The sequence below is a fragment of the Pygocentrus nattereri genome, chromosome 1 (genome assembly GCF_015220715.1).
Source record: "Pygocentrus nattereri isolate fPygNat1 chromosome 1, fPygNat1.pri, whole genome shotgun sequence".
NCBI lineage: Eukaryota > Metazoa > Chordata > Actinopteri > Characiformes > Serrasalmidae > Pygocentrus > Pygocentrus nattereri.
In genome coordinates, this window is record NC_051211.1 from 27,906,010 (window position 1) to 27,920,388 (window position 14,379).

General features: G+C 38.1%; 1 protein-coding gene across 1 annotated transcript in view; it reads left to right on the plus strand.

Annotated features, from left to right (window-relative positions):
* ptprb (protein tyrosine phosphatase receptor type b) overlaps positions 1-14,379 on the plus strand; it is a 67,292-nt gene that overhangs the window by 37,135 nt on the left and 15,778 nt on the right. Inside the window, exons 16-21 of the mRNA XM_017710650.2 lie at positions 3,355-3,633; positions 9,543-9,692; positions 10,115-10,376; positions 11,252-11,358; positions 11,442-11,547; positions 13,869-13,949. Coding sequence (XP_017566139.1) covers positions 3,355-3,633; positions 9,543-9,692; positions 10,115-10,376; positions 11,252-11,358; positions 11,442-11,547; positions 13,869-13,949 — 985 coding nt within the window. The remainder of the gene's footprint in view (positions 1-3,354; positions 3,634-9,542; positions 9,693-10,114; positions 10,377-11,251; positions 11,359-11,441; positions 11,548-13,868; positions 13,950-14,379) is intronic.

A 14,379-nucleotide genomic window follows, 5' to 3' on the forward strand; every position in this document is an offset into this window, starting at 1 on the left:
GTAAGTGGGGTAGGGGTGATATCATTTCTTTTAGCTGGACAATAATGACTGATTAAGGTAAGCACTACTAGCACTATGGATGTATTTAGTGGCCTATAGATCAGTGACACAAGTTAGACTTTCCTGAGAGCTGTATGACGTATTTGTGCAATGCTTGAACACAATATAAAATAATCTCAACTAGATGAGGCTGATGCTGTGCCACAAAACACTATATAACAGGACAAATAATATATTAAAAGCTATTTTTATGCCTGCATGACCTTTATGACCAGTTTTATCATTACCTAGTAACTAAAACTTTATATTCAAATATTACCCAAACATCATACCAACAACACTTAATATTTAACAGTAAATATGACAACACTGTAGATTTTTTTTAGAATGCACTGCATGAGATGTAGGTGATTTACACTTCTTTTATATGGGGCACCCTTAAGTGGACTTGGATATTTTGGCTTCAAACTCAAACTGCCACATGAGGATGTCTAGACAGGCGGATCCAGTATAAAAAATAATTTGTTCAGTATGATCCACCCTGGTTTACTCACAGTAATCTGCTCCTCTGAATTATTCATTAGAGTGTTGTAAACCACACTTAATGTCCTTTGCTGATGAAGAGGCATGAAGTGTTTTTTAGCTCCACTCTCATTGTTCAGCACCCCACTCAAAAGCAGACAAACATGCCGTTGGTGCAGACTGAATTGATTTGACTGATGAGTTGATAGCAGGCAGCTGTTATGGGACTGTAGTCCTCAGTCTCTGGAGAGGACAGAGCCCCTCTCTGTGACAGTATGCTGCACTTTCTCTCGCTCTCTGAACCATACTGTACTTTTATATCCTTCCCATCATCAAACTCATTCTGGGCAAAGAGCTTTTTATTATTCATTTAGATTTTCTTAAGTAGCCTTTGATCTACTAGATTTATCCAACATGTCATTTGTCAGTCATTGTCACAGCCCTAACTGCATAGTTTTTTTTTCTCGATGAGAGCACAGCTATGTATATTGAAGAAAGCTATAAACCAGAAGTAGAAACCATGGCGCATACACCACATCACTGGTACCGCTTTTGGCCTTTTTGACTGCCTGCAACAACCATCAACTGTTCATGCACAATATTAATCAAGTCTGGTTTTGCCACTAGATTCATATGTAAAATTCTCTCACAGCTTTACGATTTTCTACTGATATTAAGAAGAAAGTTACGGCAAAACATGTTTTGGCTAAGGTAATCACTTACCTGTCCCTAAGCACTATCAACTAACAATTGAGGTGACTATATCTAACTTGCAGTTGTTTTTCAAGATGTGCTAATGCTGTCCATAAAGCAGTGTGTTACCTTGTTATGGCAAAGGCTTTGGATTCCTTTTTTAAAAATTTTAATCTGAACAGAATATTTGTTCATTTTTATAAAAATGTAATTTAATAAAAAAATAATAACTCATTGATACCATATTCTGCAGACATATGTATTGCACATTATTGCACACCACTGATCTAGGCCGAGCTTCTATCAACTGCCTGCATCTCCCTGGGCCAAGAAATTGGCCATTAATTTTGAGGCCCAGCCTCATTTGGGTTATTTTTGCTCAGAGTTGCAGATAGATTCACATAGACGTAGGCTGAAACATCTCCCACCCATTCATCTTTCTTCTGTTTGGAATCAGCCCTTTCCAGTCTTCTAGTCCAGTCTTGGCTAGGGCTAAGTTGGCTAATAAAATTTACTGATATTTAGGATATCTGATATATGTCAGCAATAACTCTGCTGCTAAAACACTAGTGTTCTATATGGTTATGGAAAGGATAGTTCAAATTTGTGGAGGACCACCCATTTTTGAGGATTCCAGTGGTACTCAGGAACGAGTAAACTTGCACACAAAACATCATGTAGAAAAAATGCATCCTAGATTTAGCTTTTATCAGGAGAGTAACATAACACAAAAACAGATGTGTGTGAAGAGAACTGAGGAATACTGTAACAATTGCTTATTTTTTAGTTTATAAAACCATAATGGCTGATATTATCAGCTACCTGGTCAGTTTAACTCTTAAAAACCTGCTTTCACAGTTGCATGTATGTCAATATTGGCCATAGTAAAATGGATCAGCGTGTGGAATTGGACATTTCTTGCTACTATCTCTGTAATCACCTACCACTGAATGTTTGCATTTTTTAATATATTATTTTTGTCAAACATAGTAATTATCTCCCTAATATTCAATATTGGAACTTCTAATACTGACACTTGATTCTTGAATTCTTCCTCACACTGATTATCATTATCAAGTAAAGATAAAAGCTGACTAAGGTATAAAGTGTCCCAATTAATGTGATTTCTTGTTTAAAGCGTTAATTTGTTACTTATTAAAATGTGAGATCATATTATTAAGTGAGAAGAGTAAATTACATGGCAAAAATAGCTGCACTTTTGTGTAGACATTAAAGGATTCAAATTGATACTGGTGTCAATGACACACATAGTTCACACATAGTTCAAGAACTAGTCTTCAGTGGACAAGACTTGTCTGTGGAAATGCTTCGCAGGTTTAACATTCATGGCTATCCTCAGAAAGAAAGACAAAAAAAGGTTACTCTTCTGTCTTGAGTGACTCTCAACACAAATGTGGTTATGAAGTGTAGGAGTAGAGGCTCCAGACAAGTGGTGACAGTTCACTCACTGCGAGAACAGACGCCATTCACCTCTTTAATTATTAATTACTTTCCTTCTTATTGTGACTTCTGAAGAAAAGCAGAGCACTGAGGATAGATGGATAATAGGTCATATGTATCAAGCACTTGGAGAGAGTCCTTGCCTGTTTATAAATTGATGCAAGCACCTTCTCTTGCTGAGCTAAAGACTTTAAGATGAATCCTGCAGCTGTTGAATCACTACTATACATGGCCTATACATAATATAAATGAGCATAACAACGGTAGAAAAAAGGTGGACACTGGTAAAGTAAAAGGTTTTTTTGCACAATGGATTTAATATCTGGTCGGCTGAAGGAAGAAAGCCTTAAAAAAAAAACAAGTCATTTATTTAGAAGACCAAAACCTTCACAAACGATATGAGAATCTTTTGGTATTTAAATATGGACAGTGTCTAACATTACAGTCAATTTGAGAAAATGTACTGGAACACAAAGTAGAATTACTTTCCTCAAATGAATTGAGCTACGCCTACAAGTTACCCAAATACTCACAGTTACTTCAGGTTCTTGAACTATCTGCTCCAAGAGTAATGAAGTGCAAATCACCACTGCTGTAATGAAGTGTTGTGTTGGAAGTTATGCTTGTGTTTCATAGCCCTAACAAAATAACACAAGAAAATCCATATTTTTCCCTCAGCTCCAGGACCAGTGCAGAACATCCACTGTCACCCCTTGAGCTCCACCTCACTCTCGTGTTCCTGGAAACCTCCGGCTGCCATTTATGACACTTATTTGGTGGAGTGCACAAGGCAAGGCTCGAAAGAGTCGGTCTACAAATTCACAGTGGGCCAGGACACTGTTCTCCACCATTTTGACAAGCTGGAACCCTTTAGGAACTACACTGTTTCAGTCACAGTGATGTCTGGCAACAAGAGAAGCTCAGCAGCACAGGGCAGCGCAGTCACCATGATTGACCGTAAGTGCAGTCTCAATCGACCTAGAAACCTGTTGCATACAGAAATTGATGGAGAGTGGCACTTAAATGTAGTTACTCATGAGCATGTAGCCTTCTGAGAACCAGAGACTCCAAGGGTAACACATGAATTACAACTGACTTTGTGAAACGACTTCTTAAAATAAGTCCTTGTTGTTTACTATTTATGTGAATGATGGAACTGCTCTTCTCTCTTACCAGCCAGTATTCCTGATACATGCGCATTAACACTGTAAAACAGTATAGTTCAGTCTTTTTTATTCGAAGTCTTTTTGATTCTAAGTGAAGTGTGAGTTATGTTATTTAATATATACAGCTCTGAAGTTGCTCAAAGAATTGCCACAACCTGTTGTGGTTGGTTAGTGTAGTGGGTAACACCTCTGCCTTCTACGCTGTAGACTGGGGTTCAATCCCCACCTGGGTAAGTACCCAACACTACACCAATAAGATTCCTTGGGCAAGACTCCTAACACCACCTTCGCTTACCTGATCAAACTGTAAGTCGCTCTGGATAAGAGTGTCTGCCAAATGCCGTAAATGTATTGTGAGAAATGTATTGTTTAATTTAGACTCTTTAGGCTATGGATTTATTGTAAATTTATGCAATACATACTGATTTGGAGGTCATGTAGACTAATGAAAGGAGCAAATTCCCTTGGCTTGTCTGACATAGACTGAATAATACTTCCAACAACATTTTGGAATGTGATTCAGACTCCACCTCAACTCACACTTTACTGATCCTAGAAGGGAAATTTGTGATTATGGCCTTCTGGGGTTAAGTGCTTTTGCCCAAGGGCACATCCAGGAATTACTCAGCCAGTCCTTTTGAATAGACTACCAGCCATCCCTAACTCCTGTGTGAAGACATATGGCCAAATGTCATTTGCCTTAGAGTTAATTGCACTGGAAAAAACTGGTGTCAAATCGCTTCACAGTTAGAAAAAAGGTTTGAGCAGTATCCCATCTGTTATCTCACCAAATGATTAATGATTAGATTACTTTGCCTTTGTAATCTAAATTGCTGCCTGTTACATTTGCATATATTTGCTTTTGACAGAAGGGTATAAGTAGTGGTATGCTCAAGCAACAGTGCTGAATAACTGGTCTAAGCCAAAAGCATTTAGTAATGTCTGCAGTGAGAACAACAGAATTGTACTTTTTTCTTGCTTTTTAAGAGTTTGTTTAAGAATTTGCTGTATAAATAGAATGAAAAGATGACCATTGCACCTCTTTTATACTGCGCCCTTGAGATGAGTTGAGATGCTTTTCTTAAAATAACTCTACTCAGCACTCTACCTTTCATCACAGTACACTGGTTACCAACTTGCACCTGAGCAGGATGTTAATGCTGAACTGTAGTATTACTAGTAAGGACTTTAAACCAGATCACTCTTCTTCGAACTTTTTGCCTCTGAAAAAGTTGTTATTCCTCTGATCAAGTTTTTGTTTCGCATATCGTCATTGTCCAAAGAAAAAACAGTATCTCCAAAATGGTTTTTATGGTTTTAATTTTATGATGGAGGGCAAAAACTTCTACTTTAAATTTAAGTAAATGTAGAGAGATTTTATTCCAAGCAGTTTAAGAGCATTCATTATTACATTTTCCCAGAATGCAAAAGGGCTGCTACCATGCTCAAATGACTTATAGAAGTAAAAATGTTTCATGTACATATTTACACATATATTTACATATATGTTAATTTGACATTAACAAACATCAGATTTGCTTGAGTTATTTATCCAAGTGTGTTTGTTTTATATGTGTGTGTTTAGACTATGAGTTACAGGCATCTACTCATTGAAGACTGTGGATGAGTTAAAATCCATACCTTTTTGCAGCTGTCTAGACTGCCTAATCCCCGAAGTAGAGACCCAAATCTCACCAATATTTTTGCCAGTTTCGATCAGTGAAATCATCACAGTTTATTGGGTCATCACCGTGGCGTCTTTGCCGGGGCCAGCCTGATGAATACGTCTTGGGGCACAGGGCCACTCTGCCATAACAAATAGTTTCTCTCCTGAAATGTTCAGCCTGGCACTGGGCATTTGTCTCTTCTAGGCAGGTTGCTGAGTCGTTCTCTGTCTCTCTTGTGGCATTGATTAATCTTAGGCCTTGCCCCAATGGATGTCTTAATAGTCAACTAATCAATAAGTAGAATCCTTTCATTAACCCTAAGGGCTAAATCAATGAGGGTAGAAAGTGAGTAGAGGTGTGTAGAGAGGGTCTAGCATACATGAGTACATATACACACATATATATATATATACATATACATATACATATGTATATATATATATATATATATATATATATATATATATATATATATATATATATATATATATATATATATAGAATATAATTCATTTATTTAAAAACTCATTTCATTTTGGAACAATTGTAACTCCACAAGTGGTTATTGTTAGTTTCTATCATGATTAGAGGACAAATAAGACATGTTTGTTTCATCTAGGTAAAATTTTTTAGCCACTTTCTATCTAAAAATGTTAGATATTAAATGCATTCCAATTTTAATCATGTAAATCTGCATTTAATTCCACAGTGAGTTATGCAGTTAATTTCTTTTATGTTCCATTTATATTCTGTATTTGCACATTTTACTCTGTCTAATCTGTCCATCTACCACTGACCAGCCAATCATTAAACCATTGGTTTTTGTTGAAAACCCTCGGTTAAAGGCAATTGTCATAAAAAGGCCCTTCTCTGTTCTTCTGAAGCTAAGTATTCTAGTTCTGTCAAAATGATTTATAAGAAGAGTTCGAGAGGTAAAAATAAAGGAGATAGGAGAGGTGAGAGAACGAGGAATCATCCAAAAGAAAAGAATTTTTTTTGGCAATATGGACTTTAATATTCTTTTTAAGGGGAAAAAGAATTCTGTTACACTCTACGTACAACATTAGCAGTTACAGAGATGGATAAATTTGTCTTATTTGTCTATCTGCTGTTGTAGCTTAGAGAGAGGAACTGACCTATTTTGACAGAATCCCAAAGACATGTCTTTAAAACCTCATTTGGTAAATTTGAAAGCCATTTCTTTATCTGGTAATACATTATAAGATTAACAAGTTACACCCTCTAAGATGTACAGAAAAATGTGTGTGCCTAGATGAGATTATTAATGCTAATAAACTTTGTTAGGAGAAATAGCATTAGATACAGGAGGTAAAGGAGAGTTCATAGTTAATTTCTAGTTGGGTAATTCTAGTTTTTTTTTATTTCTAGTTCTACCTCACAGTCTTCTATAACATCAATTTATATGTGCACCCACCAAGCACTTTATTAGCAACACTACACTAATACTGTGTAGGGCCTTCTTTTGCTCTCAAAACTACAAGATGTTGGAAACATTTCTTTGAGATTCCGGTCCACTTTTTTCAGGTGCACTTTTGTGGATTGTGAATCTCCAGTTCTACCATGTCCCAAAGGCGTTCTTTTTGATTTACATCTGCTGACTGAGAAGGCCAGTGAAAGAACATTGAACTCTTTGTCATGTTCATAAAACTAGTTTGAGATGACTTTGTGACATGATGCTGGAAGTATCCATCAGAAGATGGATTGTGGCCATAACGGGATGCACATGGTCAGAAACAATATTCACATAGCCTGTGATATTCAAGTTATTGGTATTAACAGGTGCAAAGATTGTCAACAAAACATTCCCCATTCCAATAGACCACCTCCATCAGCATGGACTGTTGACACAAGACTTTGTTGCTTTAGATTAACACATACCGCTGTAAACTGTTCTCCAGGTATCAGTCCTTGCCACTGTAAATGTTGGTCCTCGGTCAGATCATAAATCAGCGGTGTGCAATAATTAAGTGCATATGCTTTGTTGCTGTCGACCACTGAAAATCATAACCCCCAAACTATGCAACTATTTATCACAGTTGCTTCGGCTGCTCTTTGTTCTGCTCCCTTATCGGCCAGATTAAAATGTACCTCTTTTTTCAACATTTTCATTCTCCTTTTAGTGCCTGTTTATACTGTCTTTTTTATTTTTTGAGCAATTATGTAGCCGTTAAATTTTGTTATTAATATAATCTGCATAGGAAGGAGCTACAAGTGAGTAGTAATCAATTTGAATTACAAAATACTTTTGTTATTGCTACCAATAATGGTGACTTCTAAGGGATAACATCTCCCCAAACCCTAATCCTAACCCTGGTCTTAACCATAACTCTAACCAAGATTCTATCCCGTACCCTCAAGTTACCACCAGCTTGTTGGCTTGTTAATAAATTGAGCATATATGGATCATGTGTAGTTGACTATCTAAGATGGAACTTTTTTTTTGCATGCTTCCATGCTTTTGGCCTTTAGTGTAATCCATGGGTGTCCAATTTTATCTGCAAGGGCTGGCGTGGCAGCACATTTTCACTCCAAACAAGCTGGAGCATACCTGACCCTACTTGTTTCATCAAATGGTCTTAGTATTCAAACATTTCATCAAGTGATCGCCAGCTTTGTTGGAACAAAAACCTGCAGTCACACCAGCCCGTTGTGGATAACATTGGACACCCCTGTTGTAATCCTGTTCTAACCACAGATACTGGAAATCAGGTCATAAGACTGGTGTCTAACAAAACAATGCACAAAACTGCAAGTGAGCACAAAAGGGCCTGAAGTCACCGTTAAGAACCAGCAAGTGTCCCAGTGGATTATATAAGGGCAGCATAAAGGCGGAATATCCCTGGTCCAAAGCTCACGTCAGTCTCCCCAGCAGGTATCTCTAGGGAGCTCCATGGCAGGCAGGCTTAAATAAAGATCCCCTCAAATAGTCCAGGCCACCTGGGAGAAGAACCCAGTGAACAAGTCAGCGAGTGAATGACAGAAAGAGGGAGAAAGGAGGAGCAATATTGGCAGAAGTTGGCTCAGGATAAGCAGCAGCGTTTTAGCTTCATCTGGCAGAGAGAAATAACAGAGAGCTGAGCCAGGGTGAGGGAGCGCGGAAGAGAGAGAGAACTAACAGAATTAGATCAGAGACAGAGCCACATTAGTTCACCAAAGCTCTAGACGGCTGTGATAGATCTGCTTTGTATATGCAGGTGGAGGACATTCATCGTCATTGTGCTTCTGTTTAAATATACCAGGACTTAGATGAAGCCTTCATCACATAAAATCTGTAAGTCTTTATCAGTGGGCCAAGGTCTGTTCCAGGGTTTCCAAACCAAACACTCGGTTTGCATCTGTATCAGGACTACTAAGAAAGTTTCCCAGTGTGATTTGAAAGTATTAAATTGGTATACATTTTATCGCTTCTACAAGGGAAATTTGTCAATTTGTAAACTAAGATCAAAGCTTGATCTTACCACCTTGGGCAGCAGGGTGACAGGTTGCCCATGGGCACAACCAAGTATACCCAGTCAGCCCAGTTGGGGTCAAATTTAAGTGTTATCCTGTGTTCCATGATCTGCAAGCCTATTCAGAAAACCAATTCAACAAGTAGATGTTTTGCATGAGTAGGCTTTCTGAGAATAGAAACAAAGTCCATTAAAAAAAAAAGCATAATTCAGTGAAAATCCCCTTCAAATGTAGTCCATGAGCCAAGACATGTTTGGTGTCCAAAGTTTGCTGCGACCATTAATGGAGGCTTATAGCCATCAGTTAGCATTGTGCAGTACTGCAACTTACTTTAGACACCAAACATGTTTGGCTAATCGGGGTAAGGTTAAAACTGTGCCATTCTGATTTTTGTCCAATTTCAATCTGATTGCATTAAATTACAGTAGTGAGTATTCCGAAAAGAGTGTATCAGATTTTGTATTATCCAGTATTTGTTGGTCTACTCAGCAAAGTAACGCAAAAAAGACTGACCTTAAATTCACTTGTGGATGGTGCATCATTCAGGTATTTGTTTCTGCAGGGCCTCCAGTGCCGCCCCCCCTGGTACAGGTTAGTGAGCGGGCCACTCACATTACCCAGTCCACAATCTTCTTCAAATTCAACTGTAGCTGGTTCAGCGACATCAATGGGGCCATCCGCTCCTTCGCCATTGTCGTCGAGGAATCAGATGGTACATCTTCCTTCTGTACTTCCTAACTTTCCTAACTAGCGCTTAGACATATGCAGAGTTACGAGACATTATAGGGTTGAAGTAACCATCAGATTTCCTGCCCAATGTTTTCAAAGGTGCATTTGAAACATAGGTAAGCCTGGATCAGATACATATTTGACACATTGCCACAAAATTGTACACAGAAAAACATAATGACTTATCTTGATTGAGAAGTCTATTCTGCATGAATAAAATACATAAACACAATTATTCTCTGAACAGACAGAACTGTGTTGATGTGGAAATTATACACATTAGTTGTACACATCACACATCGGATGTATTTGATTAAGTAAATTCCATACAATACTTACTATAAAGATAACCATAAAAGTATCCCATAAATACTTCATAATTACGAGCCTGACCAAAATTTGCAGATGTTGAGTCCCTGCTGCCAGAGCACAGGCATCCTCTCCCCTCCTACCTGGACTACAAGCGCAACAGCACCATCAGGATCTACCAGACGGGCTACTTTCATAGCCAGTGTGCAGAGGAGCTGCACGGGAGGAATGAGGTGTTTAAGATCAACCTCGGAGCTGGTATGGAGAAGCTGGGTGGAGTATGCACACAAGACCTGGAGGCTGAACAACATGAAAACTACTTTTGTGATGGACCCCTGAAATCCGGAACAGCCTACAGGTGCTACTGACATAAACAAATAAATAAACAATGCAAAAATGAGGTTTTTCTAAATACAGAATTTAACTGTGCCATAAAGGGCCCATACCATGAAAAAAACAGAAAATTTTATATTCATTGTTTGTGTCTCAAAAACCAGTGCATTTGTACTTAGCCACCCATTCAGACTACTGTCTGAATTTTGATTGAGGTACAACACAGGGCAGCCAATCAGACCATACATACACACATATATATATATATATATATATATAGTTTTAGGCAGCCAAGACACATTTTCAAAATCTATTTATTTGCTGAGAAAAGTGTTAGTACTTGAATAAACAAAATTTATAGAATATTAATTCATAATGATTACATATATATATATATATATATATATATATATATATATATATATATATATATATATATATATAGTGATTTTCTGGATGTTAGTATGTTTGTTTGTGTGAACATTTTCAAACCTCTCCTCGAGGGAAAAAAAAGCAGCTCCCGGTTTGACCAATCAGTGCTTCAGTAAATTGTGCTCATGATGTAACTGATGATATTAACAAGTCTCTGTGGTGGCTGTGAAGCTGTCAAGGAAAAATATGGACCCAAGAAAAAAAGTCATAGCAACAAAAACAGCCAGTTTAATACCAAAGTATTAATTAAGTGAATTGTGACAGAAATGTCATAAGTGGACTTCAGGGTAAAAAATAACATAAGAATATTGTAAGATAAGTAATAGTTCAGTGAAAAATGAGATTTTCCTTTGCATCACGCTAATTGGTGGGGCATTAGCATTTGCTGTGTGTTAGTTGTATTACACTGAAAATGAATAGCAATTCCAAGCCAATGAAAATAGATTTGAGAACTGTTGTCTCTTCCAGACTAAGCATTCGAGCCTTCACCCAACTCTTTGATGATGATAACAAGGAGGACTCCCATCCCCTCTTCAGTGACACCTACTTCTCCCTTCCTTTGCGCACACAAGCAGGTAAAGCACCAGAAACACTGCCTGCTTATCTCTACTTATTTCTGTGATGCAGAAGCAGAACTAATCTTTTTTTCCCCCATCAGAGCCGCTAGGTGGGATCGTAGAAGGTATCAGCGCCGGCCTGTTTCTCATCGGTATGATGATCGCTATCACCACCTTACTGATCTACAGGCAGAGGATCCGCAAAGTGTGAGTCCATGCATATACATACACATGAACATCACATGAACCCACACAAACATAAACACCCATTTCCTTCTTATAGGCCAGCCCTTAGCGCCAGCTAATGAGCGGTCATTGTTAAGGGGAACAGGAAAAGCCAAGCATCTGGAGAACACAGATAATTAAATGATGGAGAAACAAGAGATCCAGCTCCTGTCCACTAATTAAATCTACCTAATAGGCTGCTGCGTATGTTCTAACATGGTAATCGTTCACCAGGGTTTAGCATGTAAAAAAATTGCTTGTGACGTGTGTGAACACGTGTTTGTGTGTTTATGTGTGTATGTGTGCATGTGTATGTTTATTTTCTTACATTTACATAAAAATTCTATATTCAAAAGGTTCACATTATTGCACATGAGTAGTTAAATATACATACTACATGGGGAACATACAGCGGGTGAAACATGTATAGAACACGTCACCAATTTTCTAAGTAAATATATTTTTATAGGTGACATGAAATTCTCACCAGATGTCGGTAACAACCATCCAATCCAGACACGCAAAGAAACCAAACCATAGATTTCCATAAATTAAGTTATGTGTAATAATGAGAAATGACACAGGGAAAAAGTATTAAATACATGAAGAACGAGAGGTGCAAAATCCATGGAAAGTCATGACACCAGCTGAAATCTATCAGTAATTAGAAAGCCATCCTGCCACTTGGTGCAAATTAATATCAGCTGATTCAACTGATGGCCTATAAAAAGGTGTCTCATTACCAAGGTGCCACACAAGAAACATATCATGATGGGTAAAACCAGTGAGCTCTCTCAAGACCTTCGCAACCTTATTGTTGCAAAACATACTGATGGCACTGGTTACAGAAGAATTTCTAAACTACTGAAGGTTCCAGTGAGCACTGTTAGGTCCATATTCCGGAAGTGGAAAGAACATAATTTCACCATAAACCGGCCACGACCAGGTGCCCCACGGAAGATTTCAGACAGAGGAGTGAACAGTATTATCAGAAGAGTTGTCCAAGAGCCAAGGACCACTTGTGGAGAGCTCCAGAAAGACCTGGAATCAGCAGGTACAATTGTTTCAAAGAAAACAGTAAGTAATGCACTCAACCGCCATGACCTGTATGCACGCTTACCACTCTAGATAGATGGATGGATGAAAGGATGGATGGATGGATACTTTATTGATCCCGAAGGAAATTTAGCAAGACTCCATTGCTGAACAAAAAGCATGTTGAGGCGCGTTTAAAGTTTGCTCAACAACATTTAGACAAGCCTGTGAATTACTGGGAGAATATAGTCGGTCAGATGAGACCAAAATTTAACTCTTTGAATGCCATAATACACACCATGTTTGGAGGTCAAAAGACACTGCATATCACCCCAAAAACACCATATCAACAGTGAAGTTTGGAGGTGGGAACATCATGGTGTGGGGCTATTTTTCAGCATACAGCCCTGGCACACTTCATATAATTTAAGGAACGATGAATGGACAAATGTACCGAGATATTCTTGATAAAAATCTGCTGCCATCTACCAGAATGATGAAGATGAAACGAGGGTGGACATTTCAGCAAGAAAATGATCCCAAACACACAGCCAAGGAAACTTTCAGCTGGTTTCAGAGAAAGAAAATAATGCTGCTAGAATGGCCATATCACCTGACCTGAATCCAATTGAAAGTCTATGGAAGGAACTAAAGCTCAGAGTTCATAGGAGTGTTTGTGTGGAAGAATGGGTCAGAATCACACCTGACCCAAAATCACACTAGTTTCTCCATACAGGAGGTGTCTTGAAGCTGTCATTACCAACAAAGGCTTTTGTACAAAGTATTAAATACATTTCAGTAAGCGTGTTCAATACTTTTTCCCTGTGTCATTTCTCGTTATTACACATAATATATGGACATCTATGGTTTGATTTCTTTGTCAACAGAGCATGTCAATTGACTTGGGTGTATTCAAAATTTTCTCATAGAACTATACTTCATACTTACGGAAAATACACTATATAACTAAAAATATCCAGACAGCATTTCATATTTTTGTAAATTCAGCTAATATAAGGAGTACCCATTGCTGAATCTCCATAGAAAAGCATTGTCAGTAGAATGGAAGGCTCTATGAGCCCAAGGTCACCATGCCCAGTGCTAAAAAGCCCCTCAGAATTGGGCTGTGGAGCAGTGGAATTATATTCTTTGGAGTGATGGAGCACTATCCAGAGCCTTTGGAATTAGTTGTTGTGGTATTTCCAGAGCCAACATCCATACCTGACCTAATTAATGCTCATGTGGCGTGTGTGTGTCCATCCATGCAGAGCGGTGCAGGAAAGCTCAGTGGTGAGGATGAGTATGTGGAAGGAGGTGCCAACTTCAGGGATGTATACGGGGGTCAGGAGGTATGACACATTCTTTTTGTAAATATATTAATATGCATGTCTGCACTGGTGCTGTGATGAATTACACTTGAATTCTGTAGTGACAGGTTTGTGTCTGCTCTCCAGACTTTTTTCAATTCGTGTAATGTAAAACAGTGACAAAAAGAGGGCTGTATGCACTGTAATAGCTATATCAAATTCAGAATAATAAATTATCTCTTCTACTCATGAATACACGTCAGGAATTAATTTAAAGGTTTGAATCTTTACTTTCGACTGGATTTTGAATTAGCTATGGGTGAGAAACTTTATACAGAGTGAAGAAATAAATGAATCTCAAGGCATCTGTCTTATTGACAACATTATGTTAGGTATAATGTGATTTACAGTCCTAATCATGACTAAAACACAAAAACCCTTGTCATAAATAAGAAAGAAATGTATGCCCATT